At 29.7% G+C, this 26,165-nt stretch overlaps 2 protein-coding genes and 1 long non-coding RNA gene across 8 annotated transcripts; 1 reads left to right on the top strand and 2 right to left on the bottom strand.

Annotated features, from left to right (window-relative positions):
* The first annotated feature begins 1,413 nt into the window (after positions 1–1,413).
* Positions 1,414–4,139, top strand: LOC112276835 (uncharacterized). Of its 4 annotated transcripts, none has more exons than XM_090247106.1 (6): positions 1,608–1,746; positions 1,998–2,062; positions 2,537–2,678; positions 2,943–3,190; positions 3,400–3,490; positions 3,912–4,139. In XM_090247106.1, the coding sequence occupies exons 3-6, from the start codon at positions 2,674–2,676 to the stop codon at positions 3,979–3,981; spliced, it is 414 nt and encodes a 137-aa protein (XP_090103232.1). In that variant the 5' UTR covers positions 1,608–1,746; positions 1,998–2,062; positions 2,537–2,673; the 3' UTR covers positions 3,982–4,139. The 4 variants fall into 4 exon arrangements, 3 of the variants coding, with proteins under 3 accessions (XP_090103231.1, XP_090103232.1, XP_024364347.1); XM_024508579.3 differs by lacking the exons at positions 1,608–1,746; positions 1,998–2,062 and adding exons at positions 2,086–2,245; positions 3,737–3,803; XR_016500647.1 differs by lacking the exons at positions 2,943–3,190; positions 3,400–3,490; positions 3,912–4,139 and having other exon boundaries at positions 1,414–1,746; positions 1,866–2,062; positions 2,537–2,652.
* LOC112276834 (uncharacterized) lies at positions 3,986–6,630 on the bottom strand. Of its 3 annotated transcripts, none has more exons than XM_024508576.3 (5): positions 6,212–6,630; positions 5,154–5,339; positions 4,844–5,014; positions 4,556–4,681; positions 3,986–4,429 (listed from the first exon to the last, which is right to left on the bottom strand). In XM_024508576.3, the coding sequence occupies exons 1-4, from the start codon at positions 6,455–6,457 to the stop codon at positions 4,565–4,567; spliced, it is 720 nt and encodes a 239-aa protein (XP_024364344.1). In that variant the 5' UTR covers positions 6,458–6,630; the 3' UTR covers positions 3,986–4,429; positions 4,556–4,564. The 3 variants fall into 3 exon arrangements, with proteins under 3 accessions (XP_024364344.1, XP_024364345.1, XP_090103229.1); XM_024508577.3 differs by having other exon boundaries at positions 3,986–4,307; XM_090247103.1 differs by having other exon boundaries at positions 3,986–4,681.
* A 17,402-nt stretch (positions 6,631–24,032) lies between these two features.
* On the bottom strand, positions 24,033–25,635 carry LOC112276474 (uncharacterized). The gene is made up of 2 exons (XR_012216648.2): positions 25,046–25,635; positions 24,033–24,811 (listed from the first exon to the last, which is right to left on the bottom strand). It is a non-coding gene; the product is annotated as an uncharacterized LOC112276474 (long non-coding RNA).
* Positions 25,636–26,165: the final 530 nt, after the last annotated feature.

The raw sequence follows: 26,165 nt of genomic DNA, 5'->3' as shown, positions 1-26,165 counted from the left end.
TACTGACATTTTTTAGTTCTAAAGTTTTTATAAATATTAAAATATATTTTTTTAAAGAAACTATTTATATTCTAAGCCTTACAAATATGCTACAGTATTTAAGCTTAAACATCTATATAACATCTCTACTTGATATGATTATTATATTCTGTATGCATAGATTATTATTTTACATCTTCGTAATATATTTACTTCCTTTCTTTTTATTTGTTTTTCTATCATTTAAGTTATTTATAAAATTGTTACAAATCATTTGTTTTAAAGTCCAAATTGTTTTTAAATCAATTTCAAAGCATCTCAATAATTTTTTATTTTATATTTTTAAAAAATTGTTTTTAAGCATAACATTACTTTTGAAAGCATAGAACAAGGTCCCTACTACCAAGACTCTCTAAAAAGCTACAAACAAATCCTATACAAAAATCTCATAATCCTACATATTCTACTACAACAAGAGGTAGTTTTTGAAAAAAAAATAGAATATATATATATATATAAATTTATTTGTATTTTTAAAAAAACTCAATTTTTTTTTTAATTTATGTGTTTTTAAATTATCTTAATTTCTATCTAAATAATTTGGCATCACAATTCTTCTCAAACAACATGCATGTGGTATAAGGCAAGAAATGTGTTTGTAATCAATTGTGTTTTACGTTTATTTATGCAATATAGATTAAATTAAAATTATATATATATATATATATATATATAGATAAAAATTTTAAGTCAAATCATATGTCATCATATTTATAATATATAATAATATGTTTAAATATTAATTATAGTATTTACAAACATATCTGCAACAAGAACGAAAGAATGAACCAAATATGTAAAAAACTAAAACTATATATAAATGATTCTCTTCAAATTAGACACAAAAGAAAATTTGCAATCTCATCTAAAAGTTGATGGCATAATTTACTATATTCTAATCCTATCAGTAGAATATGATAAATTTCTCTTTCATTGAGAAATCACACTGCTATTCTCAATCAAATCTAAGTTTTATGACGAAAGAAAGAGTTGAAGCATGAATTGAAGACTAAGTAAAGTTGTTAGTTTCAAAACTGATTTATAAGAAACTTGTAATTGCAACCCTAAACTCAACCCAATATTTATCCACTTCATCTACAGTTCAAGGCGTCTCACAAGACAAAAGCATTTTTTTTATAACAACCAACCAACATTTCATCAATCTTACAGCCTAACATCTAAAAAGTTCTTTACATGACACACCAATTCTTCATTTCCTGAAATCCACAATTGCACCAGCTCTGATGTTCTCCGCTTCAGACGGCCAATTTTTATTATTCCACTAGATTATTTACGACCAATAAATTCGGTTGTGAGGAACTTGCCAGCGACCACCGGTCAAGGTGACGCTAAATCAAGGTGCACGACTGCGGGAGTGACACCTCACAACGGAAACTTTTTTCCGTGGATTTGCAGCGATGCGAGCTTTCATGCCGGCAGAAGCAGATGCCCCGTCAATTCAGGCTCTGCAATCGGAACGCGATGTGCTTCAGGGCTCTCTGTTCTTCCTGTCTTTCTCTCGCGGGCTCTACTCTGCCCCTTGTTCTTCTGAGCCTGCTGCTGCTCAGCCTCTGACTATCCTCTTTCGCTGTGCCCTCTTTCAGCTTTTGCTGAGCGTACAAACACTGCTCTTTGTCCTCCACAGCCCCAAGCTGCACTTCCCTGCCATTTCCTCTGGTGCACAGGTTGGCTCCATCAATTCCCCAGGTGGAGGTGTTTTGTCCCAGGATGGGAGTTTGGGAGTTCTGTTATGGTTTTGTGGGGGGTTTGTTGCTGTCGGCAGCTTTAGGTACTGGGACTCAGTGGTGGGGTTTGGTTGGTGGCAGACTTTTGCTTCAATTCGCGCTTTTTCGAGGTGGTTGGGTTGGGTCGGCCGCCGATTGCGCTTCTTCTAGCGCACTCCTCCCTGAGTCAAAAGCTGCTTGTTAATGTACTAAACATACTGTCATGAGTTGTAGGGTCTACTTAGCGGGAGATTTGGAGTCACGAGCAGGGATTGTGAACCCCGCAGCCCAGGATACTTGTAAGTTTCTCTGTTGTGTTACACTGTCCTGGCGCTTCCAAGACGGTCTTCTTGGTTTTGACGTGCTGCGATCGTTGGACGAGAGTTTGGGTTTGGTGTCTTAGAAGCTTGATCCTGGGGCTGCCAGTTTGCATTCGTCGTATCTGTGAGAGCATAGAGCTCGTGAATGTCGAAGTCGTTAAGGTCTGGGGCTCGTTGTTGCTTTAGCATGTATTTCTGAATAATCTAAATAGCAACTATTGTGAAGACGCTACCACTAACTCACGGAGGGCTTCTGAAACCTAGAATGGGGTGGTTTACAAGTTTGCGATTAGAGCAGAGTCCTGCACAATTTGGTTGGAGACAAGAGCATTTCCCATCTCTTACATTTCCTGATCGTAGCATCTCGGACAAGAATCCTCCGATGGCCAATACGTTCCAACACTCTGCTCTCATGGGTTGACCAGGATCCTCACAATCAGTTCTTGTGTGCAGGTGTTAGCGATGCAAGCTTTTGAGTGCGCTGTGTTGCAGGGCTCTTTGGACCATTTACTATGAAACTCAATGATTTGTTGACCAAATGCTGATCACCGTCTTAACCACCTCAGAAACGGAGCCATAGGACTGCAAGTATGGGGTGCGTATTTCGTCGCATTCAACCTCCAATTCCAGTTAATGATTCTGCATGTTTAAACAGACTGGTACTCAACGCTCCTGAATGTGGGGTGACTTTGGAAACATAAAACCATTGAAGCATCGTATTTCCCTTCTGTGCAATTGACCTAGTTTAGATCCCAAATGATGTTTGTTAGGACGAGGATATGGTGAGCGTTCTCTTATGAAAGAGCTGGGGTGTGGAATTGGCTGTGGTTGGGGTTGATTGCGTTTTGCAACAGAGCAGTGGTTGCTTAGGGGCTTGTGCCAAGCCTCCGCCTCCAACGCCTTCCGACAAACTTGTCTCGCGACGACCGCGGTCGTCCAAGTGTCGAGCTCGAGTGCGTGGGCACATCGTAAAGCAACCTCGTGATTGGTGGACCACCAGCTCGAATGAGATGGAGAATCACAACACGCTAGACGCTGGACCCCCCCAAAACGTTCCTTCTGATCATGGGGCAGGCACTGCTTCGAATACCGCATATTCTAATCATGGTAATGCCACTTGCTGCATTGCTTAGAGCTTTATGCTTGAACAGATTTTCTCATTAACTCTTGTTGCATTGATGGGGGAAGCATTGGGTTTGAAGTATCTAGCTCTTTTATGCTTGAGGAGCGGCACATTTACTTCAAGCGCTGTAGTACTTCATGCTTGAGGAGGAGGAAGTTGAGGTTGATCTCAGTACCTGTTGCTTGTGCGGCAGCTTTAGCATTGTGGAACCAGCAACGGTCTGCTTGGGTGGGGACTCAACCCCGACCACCGGCGCGACGTGAGCCGAGAGAGCCTGCTATCAGGTCAATCTTCTTCGCTGTGCAATGCTTCTATTCTTAAGCAGTTATATGTCTTCTGTTACATGGGATCAATTGCGAAAAACTGAATTCTATTAGTGTTTCTTCTCCATCTATTTTGAAAGCAACGGTTCTTAATTGTCAGATCAGTGCGGCAAGCACGAACAATGCAACCTTGCGGTCTGATGCCATGACCAATGCAAGAGCCCGAACGATTAAATCTTGACTTAGATGTAGCCATTTGCTGTGCAGCTGGAATACTACTTATGAGGAACTTCTTTCGACAAGTAGACCGTTTGCGCAGCCCATCCCTTTACTAGTATGGATTCATCTTTGCACATACGAGTTTCCGTTTCATTGCATTAGGTTTTTAGTCCGCTTCCTGTGAGAGTCAACTGGCTGTTACTGAAACCACTTCGTCTTGCAGGAAATGGTGGACTTTCTTGTGGATGTATGGGAGCAAGAAGGCCTCTATGAAAGAAGATAATCATGGATGAGGAGTGTAGCATGTGTTAATCATTTATTAAGTTTGTTTGGAGTAGCACAATGAACGAATTTATACTTTCTTCTTCACCTTACGTCTGATTCTGAAGTGGAGTGTGGAACAGACGCATAGTACAGTCTTACACTAATCAGAAATGTTCGCATTTGCTAATGTTATGTTCTTCTACTATGAGCGCTCTCGCTTTCTGATTAGTAGATCGTCAAGGACTCCTCCCTTTTCATCATGATGTCAGTAGACACTGGCTACTTCTTATGTATCTTCTCCTTCATCTCTGCTCTTTCTCTGGTGCCATGCGTCATTCGTCGTGATGCTGTTCAACTAACGCAGGAAACGGAGCATCATTGTTTTAAAGGAATTGCACTAGTTGATGTTTTGTGAACGATGAATTCCCTCGCTTAAAAAAATGCAAGATGCTAGGTTAAATTGAACGGAGAATACCCCTGCACATTGGGAAATTGTGAAGTATCTGAAGTGCTGTTCACAACTGCATCCAATAATCCATATAACTAAACGTCTTTGCAGCAAAAATTGGAATAGAATCAATAGTAAGCCTGGAAAATACATACATACAAACTTTATTGAACAATGTTGATCCTCTTGTCTGCGATAGGCAAAGGCGCTGGCTGCTGGGCAATGTGAGGATGGTCCGATCCCTCATACACCTTCAGATGAGTAAACAGCCGTCTTCCCAACTGTTCCAACCAACACACATTAGTGATTCAAATTGTGCAGGCAATGCCTCATTCAAAGTAAGCAACTTGAGAAACTGACAGCCTGTGATGAATTTAAACTCATGCAAACCAAAATTACATCTCTGGAAACAGAACTCATTTCAGACAGAGACGAGCACTTACTCGGCCCTTGGGTAGCATGCCGCGTACTGCAGCTTCCACAATGCGCTGTGGGATTCTCCTCTGCAAATTGTCAAAGGTCTCCTCCGTCATGCCTCCAGGCCGGCCAGAATGCCTCCTGTAAAGCTTCTGCTCCCTCTTCTTTCCCGTCACTGCAACCTTCTCGGCATTGATCTGATTCGAAACATTCCATTATGCTTTAAGAACGACGAGCACGAAACACGCAAAAAACTCGGAAACCTCCATCGTGAAAACCCTAAACCCTAGGCATTTCACAGTCACGATCTCGGTAAAAAGAAGGAAAGTGACGAACCACCACAACGTAAGCGCCCATGTCGGTGGAGGGAGTATACGCGGGAACATTCTTCCCTCGAATGTGGATAGCAATTGTGGATGCCAAGCGCCCGAGGCGCTTATCAGTTGCATCGACTATGTACCACTTCTTTTCCACGTTCTTGTGGTCGTCTGCCTTAGGGTAGTATGTCGTGTTCCACACATCCTGCGATTAAAGCAAACACATCTTACACTGCATAAACAAATACAGTTTTAGAAATTACCAATCATATTTGTTTGAGACTAACGATATTAGGGAATGAACAAAAACATCACGACCGGAAATCCATTTTCAGGGTTTAGTTCCAAGACAATTGAATCGGGAGGTGATTTATACGTTCTCACGCGGTAGTCTTTACGGTAAGGCACATATAGAATTCACCACACTGATGACAAGCATGAGAACACAAGATAACGTAATGAAATTGCTTCTAAACTGCATAATGTGGACAAAGAATTTGGTCCCGAGGATATTCTTCTTCCTCTCCTCCCACTAGACATCCTCCTTCTTATCGAGATGATTGCTACCAGAACCAGGTAAGCATTATCATCCACTCATAACATGTTTGGACTCCCATGCGAAGTACAGGAAATGCAGAGCTCCAAGAAAGCTCAACCAAGCATTCAAGGAGTGCGAAGAACTCCCAAATTGAAAAAAATAAAAAACAAACAAATGTGCAGCACATATCTAGAAGATGACGAGCAAGAGAAGGGAAAAAAAAAAAAAAAAAAAAAAAAAAAAATGAAAAATGAAAAAAGCTACAACAGCATTACCCTACAAATTCTAGGTCGTGAACCGTGAGCAATTTGGCTTTCAAGTGATTGGGCGTGGCTCAAAACAGTGCATACGAACTCTCAAAAAAAAAAAAAAAAAGGCACTGAATGCATTCCTGCAGGTAGCTTAATCACCCGACTTTTGAATTCTTCCGAATTAAACACCAAGGAGAGCAAACTTCCGCGACTTCTCGTTAAGACAAGACCATGAGCAATCCAAGAACAAATGCGAAACCCGGATGAGAGGAGACGCATGTCACTTACCGGACCCATCTTCTCAATGCCCTCGTACATCCAACGGTGTTCAGCGGGGATGAACCCACCCTTGGCCTGCACGTCCACGCTGCGGGGTCGCACGGGGGCGACGGAGACACGCTTCCGCAGCGACAGAAGCGAGGCATTGTTGGCAGTGAAGGAGGAGGAAAGCTTGGCAGCGGAGATGGAGGGTGATGACACCGCCATGGAGGCAAACTGCGCTGCCATGGCTGTGGCGGCAGCTGTTGGCGCCATAACCGTAACAACAACAACACTGAAGAATGCACCGAATTGTTAATGCGAACGCCGGGAGGCCACGCTCAGTCACTCACTCAGTCACTCTCCTTCAGTGATGGTGTCGGGAATATTGTGGGTTGGCGATGAGGGCCGCGCTGCGAAGAGGAAGAAGCGGAGGGCAGAGGTAGAGGAGGGCGCGTCGTCGCTGCAGCAGGAGACGGATAAGGTCAAGTCTGTGTTGTTCTGATTGAGGTGTCGTTTTTCACGTCCTGGGATCTCATTTCGGGTCCTGATCTCCCCTGGACTCTGGAATGTGGAGACATCGTTAAAACGTGTGAACTTTCTCGTATTACATATATTACTAGTGGAACCTGTGCCGTTTTATATATACATGGCAATCTCTAATACATTCCCTTGTTCATCCATGCTCCCATGTTCCCTGATTCTCATGTTTGGCCAATTAGAAGCCTGCTTTGTCACTTTGTGTTATAACCATGTTGTTTTATTTCATATATATATTTTAAACACTTTTCCATTCAATTTGTCATATAAATGCAAGTTAAATATGATTATTTTGGTTGTGTCAATGTTTAAATTTAAGATTGATAATCTTGTGTATTCCATTTTATGTGTTTTCATGTCATTTGTTGACTCGATCAAGTATCAAGTTGAAATAAGATTAGCCAATTGATATTTTAAATTAAACTTTTGTACAGTTAACCTGCTATAATGTCTTACAACTAGATTATGTTAATTTAATGTATTGATGTCAGTAAACTTCTAAGATAATTGATCTCGTAACACAATGATAGTAATAATAATGACTATGTAAAACCTTACCAAAAACTCTTAAAGATTTTTTTTTTTAAATTTTGAAATATAGTCTCATAGAGCTAAAACTAAAAGTGAATATTTAAGTAACTATTGTACAAACAATAAGTCTTTAGAAGTTTAAATAACTAATTTTATTAATCATTCAAATAAAAGTAAAAAATATTAAATACTAATATCAAATTTTATTTCATCTGACATATTTTTATTTTCTTAATTTTATATATAAATATATATATATTATTTTTGTAAAAAATATGTTAGTTTTTTTAATTATTCATTTTGTAAAAAAATATAAAACTTGTCTTTTATTTCTTATATATATATATATATATATATATATATATATATATATATCGATACACATTGATTTTCTAAAAAATATAGATAACTTTATATTATAGAGTAAATTTTAATTCATATTTCTTTAAACAATTTATTAATTTGTGACGAAACCAAAAATCAACATTTCTTTTCTACAAAATTATAAAGAATTCAATAAATTTAATAGTTTAATAGTTTAATTTTTTTTATATTTTTTTATATTATTAAAACTATTATAAACTCAAATTATAAGTATATTTATAATCAAGTGAAATAATTATTTATATTAATTTAATATATTTTTTCTATTAAATATTTAATTAAATTATCTCGACCAATTTTTTAAAAAAACTACTTCAAAGTTTAAATTTCTTTATTGTATAAAAGAAAAAAGAAAAATCTTAAAAAGAAATTATACACATGTATTCTATTTGAATTCTTAGAATATATAGCAAATAATCATTAAGATTTTTTTTTCTGACCTTAGTAGTTAACTTGAGATAAGTGAAATTTTATATATTTTAATTTAGATCTTAAAAAGAAAGAATAAGAAAAAAAAAATCTTATATTGATTTTTTTGAGCGTTTAAAATTTGTATCTTTTATATTTATATATATTAAGAAAAAATTGAGGTGATGCAATGCCAACAAAGATATTAAATGCAAAATTTTAGATGATAAAATTTGACAAGAAGAATAATTATGGTTTAGAATAATTAAAGATTAAGATCCTTTTAAATTAAAAAAATTATACTAATTATTAGAATAAAACCTTGTTGGTATGATTAAAAAAGAGTAGAAAGAGATTAGTTTTAGAATATAAAATTAAATTAGTTTTAGTCTCATTATTTATTTATTTTATAATGTTAGAAACAAAAATTTAACATTAAAGCTTCTTGACAAATTTACTATGGTTTGAGAAAAATTTATATATTTTTCTTTTGAAATAGAATATAAGCATATTAGATTGCATAAAAAACTTTTAAAATATCTTTTCTAAGTTAACAAGTATTGCTATGAATTCAAATGATAAAGATGAAAGCTTTATTGTTATTGAGTTTTTTTTGTCTTCATTAATTAAATATTTGATCAATATCTTATTATATGGAGAAGACAAAGTATAAAAAAATTAGGCAAATGAGATTTTTTTAAAATTAAAAATTATAAAAATAAAATAAAATAATAAACTTTTATATTTTAAAGTAATATTTTTTAAAGGCTAAATAATGAACAAAGAATATTACACACAATAGTTTATATTAAATGTTAAAAATTAATTTAATAAATAAAATAATAAATAATATATATATTTTTTTAAATTACAAATAAATTTAATTATCAACATGTATATATATATATATATATATATATTTTGATAGTGGCTTATATTATGTTAAATAATAATGTCTCTCTGGGATTTGGAGCTGGCCCCATGTGAGGGTTTGAGGGGATGAGATCTCCATTTGCCAGGGTACAGATTGAAGCTCTGCAATATGGATCATCTATAACATGGAAATAGGAATGTTAAAATACAGAAGAAAGGTTAGGGTTTTTGGTTTGGGAGGCCAGATAAGGTATAGTCTTAGACAGACTTGGAGTTAAAAAGTTAGTATAAAGGATAGATTTTGCAAGGCAAGAGTGAGCTTAGACGCAACATATTGTATTCTTCGTGTGGCATCAAAAAAGCTGTGAGCTAGAGATTTCTTCCGTTGATGTAACCTCAAAGAAATCAAACCACATACATATTGCTTCTATGTATATTTTTTGTTGTTATTTTTGTCAATGTGAATTTATAATTTGTTTTTTATATTAAATAATAGAGTTTATTTATTTAAATAATCTATTTAAGAAAATAAGAATAAAATTTTATAGATATTTTTATTAAAATCACAAGATATGATTAATTTTAAGATGTGTGATTAAATTATTTTAGTTATTCATATTATATATGTCTTTAAAGGATTTCATTTTATGTAAATATTTTATATAATAATAAAATTTTAATAATATAGAAAAATACATTATATAATAATAAAATTTTAATAATATTGAATAATAAATTATATAATATTAAATAAATTAATAAAATTCAAATAAAAATATATAATAAAAATTTAAGAAATTTTATTATTTTTTAGTATGTATATAAATTTTTTAAAAAAATCATTTCTTGGAGTACAGTAGACTTTGTTGGTTATAAATTTTAAAAAATGAATAACAATGTTATTATAATATATAAAAGAAACTTGTGTAGCAATGAAAAAGAAGATAATTCAAAACCTATATAAGTTCATAAGAGACATTATCAAATGTAAAGTTACTAATTAAATTCAATAGATATAACTTATTTGTAGCTTGTATAATTGGATTAATTGAATGCATTCTTCTGAAGTAGATTTTTATAAATATTTTTATTTAAAAAATATAACAAAATAAGCTTTAATATTATTTTTTTATCATGATAAAGATAAATAGAACTATGTAACCTCAAATGTGTAGAAGCTTATATAAGCTATTTTAAAAGTTAGAAGATTATAATTTATTTTATTAGAATATAATTATTCAAAGATGGTATTATTACTTGGGCTCTTAGAATTACCAATAAGAACAAGTTAAGACCTTGTAAGACCAAATTCGGCATACACAATGATCAAAAAAGAAGCAAGGCCTAATTTATTACTCACTCGGAATTACATAGTCTTTGGTCCAATACTATCTAATTAGTAGTACTACAACCTAAGATCTTCTAAGTACTATGCTATTCCTTGACTATCACATTATGCTTTCCTTGATCCTAAATTTTTTCTCTATCTTAATATATTCTTGTTAATTTTGGCAGCATCATAATAATACCTTATTTCCTAGCTTACAACTCTTTTAACATTATGCCATTGGAGTAATTTGGCAAGTATCATTTGTAGGGAGATACAAGCTTCACAAACAAATATTATTATTGTAGGTGGGTGTCGTTATCATGGGCAGATAATATTTCACCTTGTGAAGTATTTTATATCTTGTCCTCAAGCTGTTTGCAACCTTAGGAAATTTTTAGCCTTAATTTGTAAGAATAAGGTTGATCAATATAAAATTATTCTTATCCACTTTATAATTTTTATATTGTTGCAAAAGATCCTTGATACATACAATGGTCTTTATGTTGGATTTTCAACACATGTTGATAGATATCAAAAATTAGATTAAATGTGGATTTTTTGCAAAATAGGCAATCCACCAAAATCATATGTATGGCAAATCTTTCCTCGAGGTCTAGATGCTTGAAAAAATATTTTGAAATTATGCATTATATTTCTAATACATCCCTGATTTCAGTTGCTACTATAAGTATCTTCATCATTAAGCATGTATTTAGTAGCCAAGATTGTAAGTTATTGCTTATACTATGCAAGTTACATTAGTTGGTAGCCACAAATTTTACGTAAGTCAAAATCATGGTTAGATGTGATATCTAAGACCTACAATTAATCTTTGAAGTCGGCCATGTGTATAGGTGATATAGAAGGTAAATTCATGCCTTTGTAAGATTACTCAAAATAAAAGGTTGTTTGAGTAACTGAAAAAGCACAAGGTACCAAACATTCTTTGTCACTATTCGATTGATCAGAGTTAAGATTGATATATTCTAACCTTATTTTGTTGATGTGAACAAATTTTCTTCACTTGCAATCTTTATTTTTTTTATTGCACCTTTGAGCTGCATACTTAGTTCATTAATTGTGAATTTAAATGTTACTTGAACCACTTGTAGCATAATATTAAAGGCTTGCAATTCTTTAATATGAGTCTAAGCAATATTTTTTAGAGCCTTAAAGGTCTCTTATTTTTGTTGTGTAGCTTGAAGTTTGTCTTATAGCTCTTATAATTTGTCCTTTGTAGTAGTACAATCAAACATGAGGATTGCAAGTTCGTCTTGTTATTGAATAATAATATGGTCTTTTTCCATAAGCTCCCATGCTTTTTACCTCATGTTGTATATCATCTATGTATTATATGCTTGTGAATGTTGAAGTGGCATTTGACAACTTTGAGTCATGAAATTGATTCATTAATATATTTTAGTATAAAAAAATATACTTATGGTGCTTATAATCTCTATTTTAGTGAATTAATATAATAAATTTGAAATAAATAGCAAAATAATAGAATAACATTTGTAAAAAAAGACTTTAATAGAATTTTTGAGAAGAAATTCTAATATAAATATTTTTTCTTTAAATTAGCTAATATAAGTTATGAAATTTTAATAGTAGTTTTATTGTCGTAAATTATTTAAATAGACTACAAGCTAAAAATGATCTTTAATTTAAATCAATTCAAAAAAAAAAAGTGAAAGAAAAAAAATAAAGTAAAAAAGAAAGAAGAGAAAAAAAAGAAAAGAAACAAAAAAAGAAAGAAAAAAAAAGAGAAAAAAAGTTTTTATTTTTATTTTTTATTGGATAGATTTTTTAGAAGGCTGCAAAGGTTGCAGTAGTTTTGGACCCCAACTGCATTCTTCTAGTTATTTTTTTTTATTTTATTATTATTATTTTTTATTATATATGTTGCAAAAGAGCTTTGCATTAAATAGATTTATATTAATTTTTATGTTGCATTTATGTTATGTATGCTACAATTGTGGTTGATACTGCATCTTGTCATGATTGATTTTTTGCTGAACTTTCTATAAGACCAATTTGTGATGGATTTTGCATCGGCATAATGTTTTTTTTGTTTTGTTGGCATCTAAGCCTAGTGGAAAAGACTAGGTGTTGAGTTAGCTCTATATTCCTATTCAGGGGATTAACCACAACCTTAATCTTTGATATTGCTTCCATGACAACATCAAGGGTATGTAAGTTCATGAAGTTGAAATTGGCAGTCTTTGTACTATAGAATGACAATGAACTGTTATCAAGTAGAGACTTTTTGTTTTGGTGGTGTGTATAGTAAAGATATCTTTGCTTTGTGCAATTGAGATATTATAGTAATATCTTGTTTATTTTGCCTATGTTGGTATTCATTATTATGTAGCTGTTTGAGATTGTAGAAGATGTATGAATGCCTCACAATAGATTTGTATGTAAACCTTAAAAGTACTTCAATAATATTAAAGACCCAAGTACTTTTAAGGTTTACATACAAATCTATTGTGAGGCATTCATAAAATGTACTATGTGATGTTATTAGTGGTGATTCATAACATGAGTGTTAAAGCAATTGTTACTATTGTGTAGTAATATGGCTATTAGGTGAAAAGAGAAAGAAAGTATTTTATTATAGAAGAGTCTAATTATAAGATATAATAATAAAAAATATATAAAAAATAAGAAATTAGTAATATCTTAAAGTGTTAGAACTACCTTTTATAAAAATAGATTCTATTAACTTTGTATAGCTATAAATAAGGAAAAATAACTTAGATTAGAAAAATAAAGAATATAAGCATAAATAAGAATAAATAAGGACTTAATTTTAATAAAAATTACCTCAAGAAAATAAGAATTGATATCCTAAGAGGATTCGTTGCCAATTAGGATCAAAATCAGACCTTAAGGCACAAAACCAAGCATTTACATTGTTTCTAAGATTATGGTCTCAAATAATTGAGGTTTAGGATTAGTGAAGGATTCTATGATCTAGTAATATTTGCTAGTTCAATTGAAGGAAAAATTGGTGAAAGCAATTTAGACTTGAATATCTATACATAATTCAAATTTTAAATTAATTGAATAATTTAACAACAAAAAATCATTGTTGAAAGATCAATATTTAAATTGGAGAAGGAGAATGATCAATGGCTGAGAGGTTTTGAGAGCTTTTCTTACAATTGATAAGTCCAATTCTTCTGTAATTTTTTGATAAACTTCAATCAATAAGCTCAAAAAATTACAGAAGAATTGGACTTATCAAAAAATTTATGAAAGTTTGGATAAAATATGAAGTTTGGATAAAATTTTAGTTGAGATCTAAAGTTCAATTAATACTTATTGTAGTTTCAAAAAATTATAGTAATTTATTAATATTTACTTAGAATTTTCTTGAAGTTGTTTAAGATTTGGTTAGGACTTAGGATTTAATTAGGATTTGATTTAAGATTCATTTGGATTTATTCAAATTTCAATTAAGATTTGATCTAGAATTTGATTAAGATTCATTAGGATTTCAATTAAAATTAAATTAAGATTTGATTAGAATTTTTTTAGAATTTTTATTTTAAATATTTCTTTAAGATAATTTTTATTTTTTAAAAGTTTTATTTTTATATTTCTTTTGAATTTCTTTATTATATTTTAAAAAAAACTAATTCATGATTTCTTTGTACATTTTTTTTTAACTTCTTTTGAATTTACTTTGAATTGATTAAAGTTTGATTAGGATTATTAAGAATTATTTAAAGTTTATTTAAGATTCTATTAAACTTAATAGGATTTTTGATGCATTTCTACTTACTTTCTACAATTAAATACTTGATGCATTTTCAAGCAAGAATACATGTAATATAATAATGCCGAGTATATTCATTTGTGTGGATTTTGAAAATAATTTTATTTTGCTCATGTGGTGTTTTTTAGACCATAGGAGCTAGGAAAAAAATATTACAACCAAGTGTTGCAATGTTTTTATTCTAAAGAGTAGGGACATGTTATTGCTATGTATTCTTATGTGATTGTTGCCAAGTGAAGGATTGCTTTTGAATTTTTTGTATACATCATTGATAGTCACCATTGTAAAGACTAGTAAGTGGATTAGCATGAAAATAAAATTTAAAATCAAGTTGATCCCAAAGCACATCGTGCACTAATTTTGATATGAAAAATAAGAAGGAGTTGTTAATTATAAAAGATCTTGCACAAAATTTGTTTGACTGAATCCAATCCTACTTGGAAGGTAAGGAATTTGTGGTACTAAAAGCGGTGGAGGATAAGAAGAAGCTTACTAAGTAATAGGTATAAAAGATCTTAATTAGAAAGATATTGGATTATGCAAAGTAATTTAGAATACAATTAGGTTAAGATTTTGTATAAATGAATGTTGGATGAAGATTTAATCAAAGATGAGTTAAATTCAAATTGGATGAAAATCTTGGAATGAATTTCAGTTTGATATGGATGATAAATTATGGATGAATATTACTTAAAATTGGATGAATTTTTATTTGTAGATGAAATATTTTAAAGGTTGCATATTATATTAAGTATTTATTAAGTAGTTATATTTATTAAGTACTTAATTTATATATTAAGTATTTATATTCTTAACTCCTTCTTACACATGCCCATATTATTTTATTTTCCAATCGATTTTATTTTTCTTTATTTATAGAATAAAATAAAATAAAGCAATAATATTAGTTAATTGTATTATCTTTTTTACTATTACTTATTTTTTAAGATATTCTTTATAATATTTTAAAATAAGATCTTTTATAATATAATATTTTTTTCTTTCTTTTATCTATTAGCCATGTTATATCATGATAACAGACTACTTACCTTAAAATAAGTAGGTTAATTTTTAAACATTGAATTTTTTCTTATAGAAAGTGGATTACCTATCTTTGTAGAAATTTTTATTTGGTATCAAAGGTTATGAATTATTCTCCTCTAATTTAATTTCTTGAATTTATTTGAATTTTCTTTAAAAGAAAAGATTATGGATGATATTTTGAGTAGAAGTAAAAATAGATTTGCAACTATTGCAAATCTTTATAAGCTTGTCAACACTTTAAGAGTAGAAATCTCATATATTTTTTATGTGAATCATAGAGGTACTATTCCTACACATGTGAAAAGTTCAAAGTCTATGCGAAGAAATTATGTAGTTGAAAGAAGCAAGTAAATCAACCTCATAATCAAATTTAAGAAGTATTGTTTCTATAAGCATAAAGATGCAAGGATTAGTATACTTGAAGATTTTAATGGAACAAGAACAAAATTTCAAGAATTTTTGCAAAAAATTAAGTTCTATTTGAGATTGAATCCTTTCAAATATCTTGATGGATTTATTCAAGTAGGATTCATAGACACACTTCTATCAAAAAGTGCTCTCTCTTAATTTTTACTTTTGATAGAAAAAAATTTACAACTATTCTTTGATTTGAATTTAATTTTGGAAGTATTTATAGCTATATTTAGAAAAAAGATTGAAAAAGGTTAGTAGAGACCAAGCTTATATTGCTATGACAAAGATCATATTCAACTACCACATATGATGTTGAATTCTAAAATCTTGCTTGTAAAGTAGATTAGAATGACAAAGCCCTTATTAATTAATTTTAATATGGAATTAAAAGATAATATCAAATAATTTTATTGAAAATATCAATAGCAAATTTATAAGAAAAATTTATTGCTTAAGCCATTGCATATCACAATTATTTCTTTGAAAGATTCTAACAACAAAGATTTGATTGGAGAAATAAAAATTAAGTCATAGAAATATCTTCTAAGTTTTTGGAAGCCTACTTCTTTAAGCCAAAGCCTATATAAATTGATATGGTATATTTTAGATATCTTACTGAGTAAAAAAAGACTTATCATTATTAAGAAGATTTATATCTATATTGTGGAGAATCCAAGTTTATTACTCAACATTGTCTAAAGAAGCAACGCAATCACAAAATAAGGAGTATGGTTATCAAAGAATATAATATGTTAGAAATAAGTTTCTCTAGCTATAATAGAAACCATGTAGTTGAAATCTTATATAGCACCTAATACATGTCTTATTTTCTCCTCAGATCCTTCATCTTTTTATACAATAAAAATTTATCTAAGATCAAAAAATTACAAAGATTTAACTTAGTTAAATTCAAGAGCCTCAATTTATTTTAAAGATAAAGATTTTATTAAAAAAACAAGAAATATTGTTAATAAAAAAAACTAAATTTATACATGCAAAAATCATAGATGATTATTTGTTGTCTTATAGATATGTTACCTATGAGATTGTTTCTTTAGATGTAGAAATTAAAGATCATAATAGCATAATAATATTTAATATAATAAGATCTCTACTTAATTCAATTATTCTAGAATTATTGTGGTTAAAAAAAAATATAATCTTCAAATAGATCGAATTTCTTATAATCTTAATTTTTTTTGTTGTTTGATTCAAAATTTCATTAATCAAATAGAAATACATAAGCCTAATACATCCAAACCTTTACTAGTAGATGCAAAAGCTTTTATTATTGTAGCAAAAAAAAATCATCTTTTGTTATACATGCCAAGTCTATTTTTGATAGTAAAAAGACGTTAAGTGGTATTCCTAGCTAATATCAAGATTTCTAAGATTTTTTTGAAAAAAAAAAAAAATATATTCTTTCAAAGCATCAATCCTATGATTATTCAATTGATTTATAAGAAAGAACTCAACTACCATTCAAAATAATCTAAAGCTTATTGCAAAATGAATTGATTGCACTAAAGGAGTACATTGACAAGAATTTAATTAAGAATTTTATATGCTATTTGAAATCTCCAACAAGACTTCCTATCTTATTTGTTAACAAAAAAAGAGGATCTCTATAGATGTGTGTAGACTATGGAAGACTTAATGAGATTATCATAAAGAATAGGTATCTCCTACCTTTAATTTTTGAACTTCTTGATCAACTCAATCAAGAAAAAATCTACTTAAAATAAATCTATGAGAAAGACACAACCTAGTTGGCATCAAAGAAAGAGTTGAATAAAAGATTACTTTTCAAATTAAGTATAGATATTTCAAATATAATATCATGCCTTTTAGACTTATAAACATATTAGTTGTTTATCAACATCTCATAAATGATACTTTTTGTAAGTATTTTGATGGTTTTATTACGTATTATTTAGAAAATATTTTAATTTACTCTAATATATATATATACAAACTTTATATTTATTGTGTGTTACAAAAACTTAGAAATATAGGATTGTATGCTAAGATAGAAAAGTGTGTGTTCTACACTATTCAAGTTGACTTCTTAGGATACATTATTTCTAATAAAGGACTAATGATGGATCCAAAAAAAAACTAGACTATCATAGATTGGAAGATTTCAAAAGAAATTAGAGATATGTAATATTTTTTGGAATTTTTCAATTATTACAACATCCTCATTAAAAACTTTTTTCAAATTACTACTCTTTTTACATATTTGACATATAAAGATAAACTTCAATAGAATAAAAAAATTGAAGCATCTTTTGAAGCCTTGAAGACAACATTTATTTTTTCAATTTTTTTTATCTCGTCAATTTTTTTAAGGCATTCTTTGTAGAAATAGATGCATCAAACTTTGCTATAGATATTTCTTAGTCATAAATGGAAGTAAGTGATAGGCTCCACCTAATAGCTTTTTATTCTAAGAATTTTTAGTAATTGATATTATTTATAAGATCTACAATAAAGAATTTTTTATAATTATAGATTCATTTTAAGAATAATATTATTATTTAGAATGAACTTCTAATCTTGTAATTATGTATATAGATTACAAGAACCTTGAGTACTTCATGTCAGTATGTGTTTTGAATCATCATCAAGCCTATTAAAGCATGTCTTTATCAAGATTTGATTTTAAGATTACTTATTAATCTAAAAAAAATAAGCTTTGTTAAATGCTCTTTTCAAATATTCTTATCTTACACCAAAAGAAAGAGAAGTACTTTTTGAACAATAAAGAATGATTTTCTTGAAGCCATAGTATTTTCATCTTCAAGTAATAAAATCAACATTGATTGGTAATTCAACATTTGTCAAAAAAATCAATCAAGTATGTCCTTTTATCTTCTTGATGATGATATTAAGAATACTTTTTTTATATCTTATGATATTTCTAAGTTTTAGTTTAAAAATAATCTATTCTATTTTTTAAAAAAAATATATATTTTAAAAGATGAAGCACAATTACCTATTCTTCAAGCTCATTATGACTTGCAAGTAGCTGGATATTTTGGATACAATAAGAATTTGGAGCTAATATCTAGAGATTTTTGGTGGCTTCAAATATCAAAGGTAGTCAATGACTTTGCAGAATCATGTGAAATTTGTTGAAGATCAAAAACTCCTTGTCAATGAGCTTGTGGACTTCTTTAGCCATTAATTATTTCAAAACAATTATGGTATCTTCTTTCTATAGATTTTATCACAAATCTTCTAGTCTAAGGATTCTATGATTCTATATTCGTGATAGTAGATCATTTTATTAAGATGGCACATTTTGTATCATATACAAAATCTATTATAGGTAAAAAAATGGCTTAGTTTTTTCTTAAAAATATCTATTACTATCATAGATTATCCAAGGATATTATATTGTATAAGAAAAATCAATTTATATCATAATTATGGAAAATCCTTTTTAAGATTTTAAAAGTGAATATAAAGCTCTTTTTTACTTTTCATCTTTAAATTGGTGGACAAACAAAATGAGTGAATTAAATTTTGGAGTAATATTTGAGGTGTACCATCAACTATCATTAAAATTATTGAACCAATCTTTTAACATTGACAGAGTTTGTATACAATAATTTGGTACATTCTTTAATAAATATCTTTTTTTACTAATTATGGTTATTATTCATAATTTGATACTTTGGACTTTTTAAAAGTTGATAATCTTATAGCAAAAGATTTGGTGAATTATTTGTCATAGTTATATACAACAATCAAGGCACAATTAAAGAAAGTTCAAGAACATCAAAAGAGCAATGCAGATGCTTATTGCAACAAATAACTATAATTTATTATAAATAACAAAATATAGCTACTTTGTTATAATTTCAAGACTACTTGTCTTTGTGATAAGTTGGATTATTATAGGCTTGGACCTTTTTCTATTTGTGAATAAGTTAATCTTTTTGCTTATTAATTACATCTATAGAATTTTATTAAGTTCCATCTTATATTCTATCTGTCTCTTTTTAATCTATATAAAACAATGAATATCTTGAAAAGAAGACAAGTACCACTTTTTTTTATAGAAATAGATAATAATCAAGAGTTTGAAGTAAAAGAAGTCTTAGATTCAAGGCAGCTCAAAAATATGTTAAAATAACTTATTCATTAGCCTGGATATGATATTTGTAAATGTACATAGGATCTAATAAAGAATCTTACAAATGAAACAAAAGAAATTGAGGCTTTTCATTAACAACATCCATCAAAACTAAGATAAAGAATTACAAGATCCATGAAAGATAATGATTGCTTCTTGTGGAATTTCTTATTAAAAAGGGGTGTAATATCATAAATATATATATTTATTCTAATAATTAATTATGAGAAATAGAAGTAAATAAAAGTAGATTTATTTCATAATATCTTTTAAAATAGCTTCTTAGAAGCTTCACAGATGTTGTTTTGACTTTATATGTATTTATAATTGATTGATAGGTTAAAATCTTAATCAATAAATTAACCACATACCACACATGTTGATAGCTTGTGGAATAAGCTAATTATATGGTGCATATATAAAAAAATTACTTTGCAAGTTAAGATATGTATTTTACAAAGTCAACTTATTTGAAAGCCCTATAAAATATTGGCATATAGTTCTTAGTTAGATAGTATATATAGAAGCAAGAGTGAAGCCTTCTTCACTCTTATTAACACCTTTCTAAATCTCAGTCTTATTTCAAGTCTTTCAAGTCTTTTTGACTTTAGTAATAATCATTCTAGTTTAATATTATATCATCTTTGAGTGATTTTTTAAATTCTTTTGAATGATATATGAATATATTAAAGATTTCTTTCTTCAAGATTCATGTCTTTGATAGAAATTAAGAATGAATTAGTTAAAATTTAAATAAAAATTAATTTTATAAAGATTTTTATAATTAATTTATTCATTATGAATTAGAATAAACTTCCAATTAATAGAGGTTTTTTTTAGCTCACAACAATTAGACTACTTCTTGATTTAATTGTTTGATTTATAATTGTAATGCCATATTGATCTTATAATATTCTTATTTTATATTTTAAAAATAGTCTTTGTAATGTTGCGACCTCTTATTTTCTTTATTGGCTAAAGTTACTAATTTGTGAATTATTTGTTTTAGAGCTTTGTATTGCAATCAAGTTTCATAAATTGTCACTTTTTAGGTTTTTTTCCAAAGACTATGGTATTGTGAGTCAATTAAGATGGTATAGACATCAATGTCAACACGAGATTTTTTTTTGTCAGATTCTTTGTTGTGTAGCTTATATTATTCTTTATCTTGAGCATCTTTTTTAATCTTTTTTTAATTTTTCTTCATCAATCTTTGAGGTGGTATACATCCAAACTTTGTAATATAATGCTTATACTTCCTTATATACACTAAAGAAAAAGGATCGATGATACTACAAGAATATTGGTCTTATTAATAGTACCTTCATTCTCATGTAGAAGCATTGTGTACAATCTTGCTTCAATTAATTGGTTCTCTATTTTTTGCCAAAAGATATATGCCCATTGTGGCATCTAAAATATTATTGACTTACTTGTAAAAGAATACAAAGGCAATTATGCTACAAATGCATGTATATTTTTTAATATTATATTTGATCTTGAAAATATTTATATCGTATCCATTAATTACATAATTCTTGCTATTAACAAGGTCCTTGTAGTTGAAATATGATTGTTCACACTTATATCTATAGTCGTTGAACTTTGAGAAGGTAAATCCAAATATAATCTAGAAATAATTGATTTTTCACAAAATATCCTTATCTTCTACCATATCTATATATTAGTCTTTACTTGAGTTCTACCAAGCCATATTCTATATAAACTCCTAACACTACTTCTTATTTACAATAGGTGATAGTTGGCAATAGTAACTCCTTAATCCTACACTATTAATTAATTCTTTGTCCTTTATATTGATCTACGCTTGTATCTTTGATGCAATAAAGAATTATATATAGAATGTATAAAGCCAAGATGCTATTTCTAAGTGAGATGATAATTCATGAAATAATAAAAAAAACCAAAAAGACAAAGATGCAAGAAGGCATGAATATAGAATGGCAAAATGAGTAGATTCTAAGATAGCAAAATGAACAAATTCTGAGATAATAAATTATTTTTGTAGAATATTTGTATAAAAAACCTCATTGATGTGAAGGCTTTTGAACACCATCATGTTGGTTTCCATTTTTATTGTCAACAAAGTAGATTGTTTAATAATTATATTGTGCTTAAATAATAAGATGATGATGTAGACAAGCACAATTTCAAGGAAATGTGATGGATTCAATTTGGGATTGTGATTGTATGATGATTTTGACTTTTTATTGTTCTTGAGGATCAAATTGACATCTTTGAGGTAAATAGTATGTAGACATGTGAAGTATGAATTTTGCCAATACATCTTAATTGATGAATTAATTAAAAATATAGTTTTAAGTCATTTCATTATACAAATATTAAGATTAGAAAGTCTTTTTGATTATTAAAGTATTTATTAGAATTTAGAATTATTTATAAGTTACAAAAGTCTTGTTAGAAGAAAAGTTATAAAAATAAAGTCAAAGTAAGTCTTTGAGGCAATTAACTTAATTGATTTAATATTTTTATTTATTGTTAAATATGAAAGATTAGTTATTGAGACCAATGACTTTATTGGCTTCCTATCTATATGTATTACTTATAAATATCCTATTAGTGATTAATTAGTAGTTAAAAGAAGCATAAAAGAACTTCATATCTTTTTAGCTAATTATATAAAAAATAGAATATTTAGTGGATTTAAATTAATTTTTTTACTATAAAAAATCATAAAGGTAGAAAAATATAGTCTTAAATGGATAAAAGAATTATAAAAATATTATAGAATTTTTAAAGATTTATTTATAATTTATTTAGAATGATTTAGGAATTTATAGAGAAGATTTAAAGACTTTGATAAAATTGAATTTTACCTCTGTTGAGAGCCATTGTGAAAAAATGGAATAAGATTTGAAGGCCATACAAAATTCTTAGGCGATTCCAATATTTTAAAATATTGTTGTGAAGTCAAAAATATAAAAATAGAAATTTTACTAATAGAAAATAGAATGACTAGCAACTAGTCTAGTCCTTGTTAAAAAGGAGGTGTACGAGTCCCATATAGGTTGTAGCGCCTTGAATAGAGTTAGGAGGATAAGACTAAAGCCTTGTGATCTCTCTTAATAATCCATATATACTACATATGAGCCTTGGTGAGACTCAAATCCTTGATCTATAAGCAAGTTATCCTTGAGGTAAAATATTTTCATTTAACTTTTCAATTATTCACTTCCTATCTTTAAACTTTCATAACTTACTCATAGTAATTCGGATTTACATGTTTCTTATATCATTAAAAAGATAATAAAATTATCTATTTAAAAATATGTTTTTATTAGTATATATGAGTAAAGCTTATTTGTGTTTATAATATTGGCATATAGATTGTAGTTGTCATGATTGATCAATAGAATAATATTATTAATTAGTTCAAGTTGTATTTTATATGATCCATGCCAAAGTGCATCAAATTTGGTACTAAATTTTTTTGAATCTTCAAAATACTAGATTACTACATTGTCCCTATTGCATTTGTAAAGTTTCTACTTCTTTTGATATATGGCTAATATTTTTTCTTGATTATTGTAAGTTAAAATAAACCTCTAATATTTAGAAGTTTATTCTATTTCACAATAAGTGAGTTAATTATGTAAATTCTATAAATTATGACTCTTATTTAATCTTTAATTAAATTACTTTTAATCTTTCTAAATTATCCATATGTGAAGCAAAGTAAACCTCTACTAATTAAAATTAATCCTATCTTATAATAAGTAAATTATTATGCAATTTTAGTCAATTTTAGCCCTTAATTAATTCAATTTAATTCACTCTTAAAATTCCTCAATTCACCAAATAATTAAATAAAAAATCTCTTTTATCAACTTTTATTCATAATAATAAACCACAAAAATTCTATGGAATAAAAAATTATTATTAATATAAATTATATTATATTATATTTTAATTAATTAATTAATTATTTATTTTTATCTTGTTTAAAATTTTATTTAATTAAATTTTATCCTTGAATAATATTTCTTTTACATACTTCATCCATATTTAAAAATTCATCCTTCATTAAAGCTTCATTCAAATTAACTTATTTGAATTCTAAATTATTTAAATCCTTACTATGTGAAAGATAACCTAATTTCATCCTATCATGTTTATTCAACTACCATTCGTACAAGTAGGTCTGTTATAAACATCCAATAAGAAGATTCTAAGAATATATTAAGAATATTCTATTAAGTTCTATAAGATATAAAAAGAATTTAAAAGATTCTTAAAACATTCTTAGAAGGTTTTAATAAGTTTTTAGAATATTTTAATAAATTCTAAAAAGTTCTAAGAGAATTAAAGAAGGTGTCTAAGAAGCTTTCTAAAGTTGCTTTATCTTCAAGCAACATAGAAATTTCTTGAAAAGCTTTTTAATACCTAATATATATAAAAGTCAATGTTGAGGAGATCCTTAGTCCCAACAACATATTTCTTGGAGTTCTAGCTCACATTTTTGGCATTAATCTTGTACTCATCTAATTTAATCAAGTTCTTGTTTATAGTCTCATGTATAGTGTATCTATAGTGTATCATGGTTTCAAGATATTTGTATCAAGATATGTCAGCGACTAGTGGAGCAGCTACGGCAGTGTTGCTGAAATACTTGATGGACTCAAACTTGATGTTGACACTGATTGCTCATTGTCGTTCCTTCTCAAAACCTCTGCAGAACTAAGTTGGGCAATGGTACCTCCCAGATGGCTTGTGACAAAAATTTGAGAAACTACAGAGGAGACCTAGCAAGAGGATCACAAAAACGCTACCCAATGTTCTGATTGTTGGGTACTTGAATGAGACTCGTATTACATTGTTCGAGAAGCATGGCTGACGGTCTCATTGATCACCGAGCTGCTTAAGTAATTTTTCACTATACTAGCCTTTGCTAAGTATCTCACGAGGATGTTGTGCTACCTACAATATGCCACCATTCTGGAGTTTCTTTCTTTTTAAGCGACCAAGTTAGCTCATGCACTCCAACACATTGGCAGTTCTGTTGAAATCCTTCTCAGCATCCACTTTTGAGCAATGTCATCCCATCCTATGGTCTGAGAGATTCAAAGTGGCAAGTCACTCGCTCAATTGATTGCTGCCAACATGGCTAGTGCACCACATCCACCCGAAGGAAATCTGCTCGGAAATAAAACAATGAACTAATAACAAGCAATGCATCCAGCCACTAATTAATAACAATAAAAAAGAATTAAAATCAAAATCAAGCTCCTTTATGGAGTAAGGAAGCAACCACGGCGCGAACTTGACCCGATTGGCACAAAAAAAAATCAACAATAACTAAGCGTTGTCATAATCGCTCCATAGCCTCATTGATCAAGCACTTGAGCTGTAAGGCAATTAGCAACAGACCAGGTCGACTGCCGCACTACACCGACGAGCTCCACCGAGCGACTTCAGCCGCAGCACCTAGGAATCGCAACCAAGCCACAACAACAACCACATATGAATTCACGCTGGTGAAGGTTGACCCGCTCGAATACTCCATCATGCCGCGAGCCCACTTCGTTGTAGATGACACCGTCGCCACACCACAAAAACAACAAGATCTTAGACAACAAGGAACCGCACACTTGCTACTCGACGAAGAACACAATTAGTGTGGACAATAGCCGCACACCGTTGAACTTAGATCTTTGAGGAAGGCAACACCGCCATCAACACCACTTGAGGTGCTCTCTCCACCGCCATAGAACCAAGTGAAGATCAGAGCCAAAAACAGAGGGAAGGAAGAGCAACGCAATCTTGTTCCAACTCGCTCAACCGTCGTGAACCACACAAAGGAAGGGGAAGACCTTCCGCAACCACCTTGAACTTTAGAGACCCAGAACAGAACGCACACACCAGAAAAGAAAAGAAAAGAAAAGAACACACACACACATCAGAAGATCCCTCTAACAATCGGAGCTCCCAGAACGCTCATGAAAAAAATCAGAAACAAGAAGGAACTAAACAAAAAGAAGCCAAAGCCCCTGCAACGCCGTTGGAAAGTCGGCAATTAACAGACGCAACACAGTCGCAACACACTTAGCAATCAAGTGAGTTGCTCCACAATCCTCGGAGCTCCACCTTCAGTATACAAATAATAGAAAGAAGGAGGGAATCCGGGGCAACCCAGACCCCTGTAGACAAGGAGCCCTCCTCCGACTTTGGGACTAGCTCCTTTCCTTCCTGCTTTTTCTTGCTTTTTCTTTTTTTCTTTTTTGCCTCTTATCTCTTTTTCTTTACTCTTTTTTCCTTTATTCCTTTTTCCTTGTTGGGTATTTTGAATCAAGGATTCTACCTCCACACCTAACTTAATTTAAATATTTTAATGACAATAAAAACTACTACTATCAAATTAAAGATTTATATTAGCTAAATCGAAGAGAGACTATCAATTTATGGAATTCTTTACTAGAAAATTTTGCAATAGACCCATTATGGCCACTAACATTTTATTAGTTACTTTTTATTTCTAAATTCCTACATT

The sequence above is a fragment of the Physcomitrium patens genome, chromosome 24 (genome assembly GCF_059467195.1).
Source record: "Physcomitrium patens ecotype Gransden chromosome 24, ASM5946719v1, whole genome shotgun sequence".
In the NCBI taxonomy this organism is placed as follows: domain Eukaryota; kingdom Viridiplantae; phylum Streptophyta; class Bryopsida; order Funariales; family Funariaceae; genus Physcomitrium; species Physcomitrium patens.
Note: the sequence above shows the minus strand (reverse complement) of the source record. Positions and strands in the feature narration are given on the sequence as shown.

What these genes read in the sequence shown, in the direction of transcription:
- LOC112276835 (XM_024508579.3), top strand. An exon ending in TACCGCATATTCTAATCATG is followed by an intron (nt 3,191 to 3,399) that starts GTAATGCCACTT and finishes CTTGTGCGGCAG; the next exon opens with CTTTAGCATTGTGGAACCAG. An exon ending in CCGAGAGAGCCTGCTATCAG is followed by an intron (nt 3,491 to 3,736) that starts GTCAATCTTCTT and finishes TTTGCTGTGCAG; the next exon opens with CTGGAATACTACTTATGAGG.
- LOC112276834 (XM_090247103.1), bottom strand. Translation starts at nt 6,457, where the DNA reads ATGGCGCCAACAGCTGCCGCCACAGCCATGGCAGCGCAGTTTGCCTCC. An exon ending in TGGGCGCTTACGTTGTGGTG is followed by an intron (nt 5,015 to 5,153) that starts GTTCGTCACTTT and finishes GTTTCGAATCAG; the next exon opens with ATCAATGCCGAGAAGGTTGC. An exon ending in GCATGCTACCCAAGGGCCGA is followed by an intron (nt 4,682 to 4,843) that starts GTAAGTGCTCGT and finishes TGGTTGGAACAG; the next exon opens with TTGGGAAGACGGCTGTTTAC.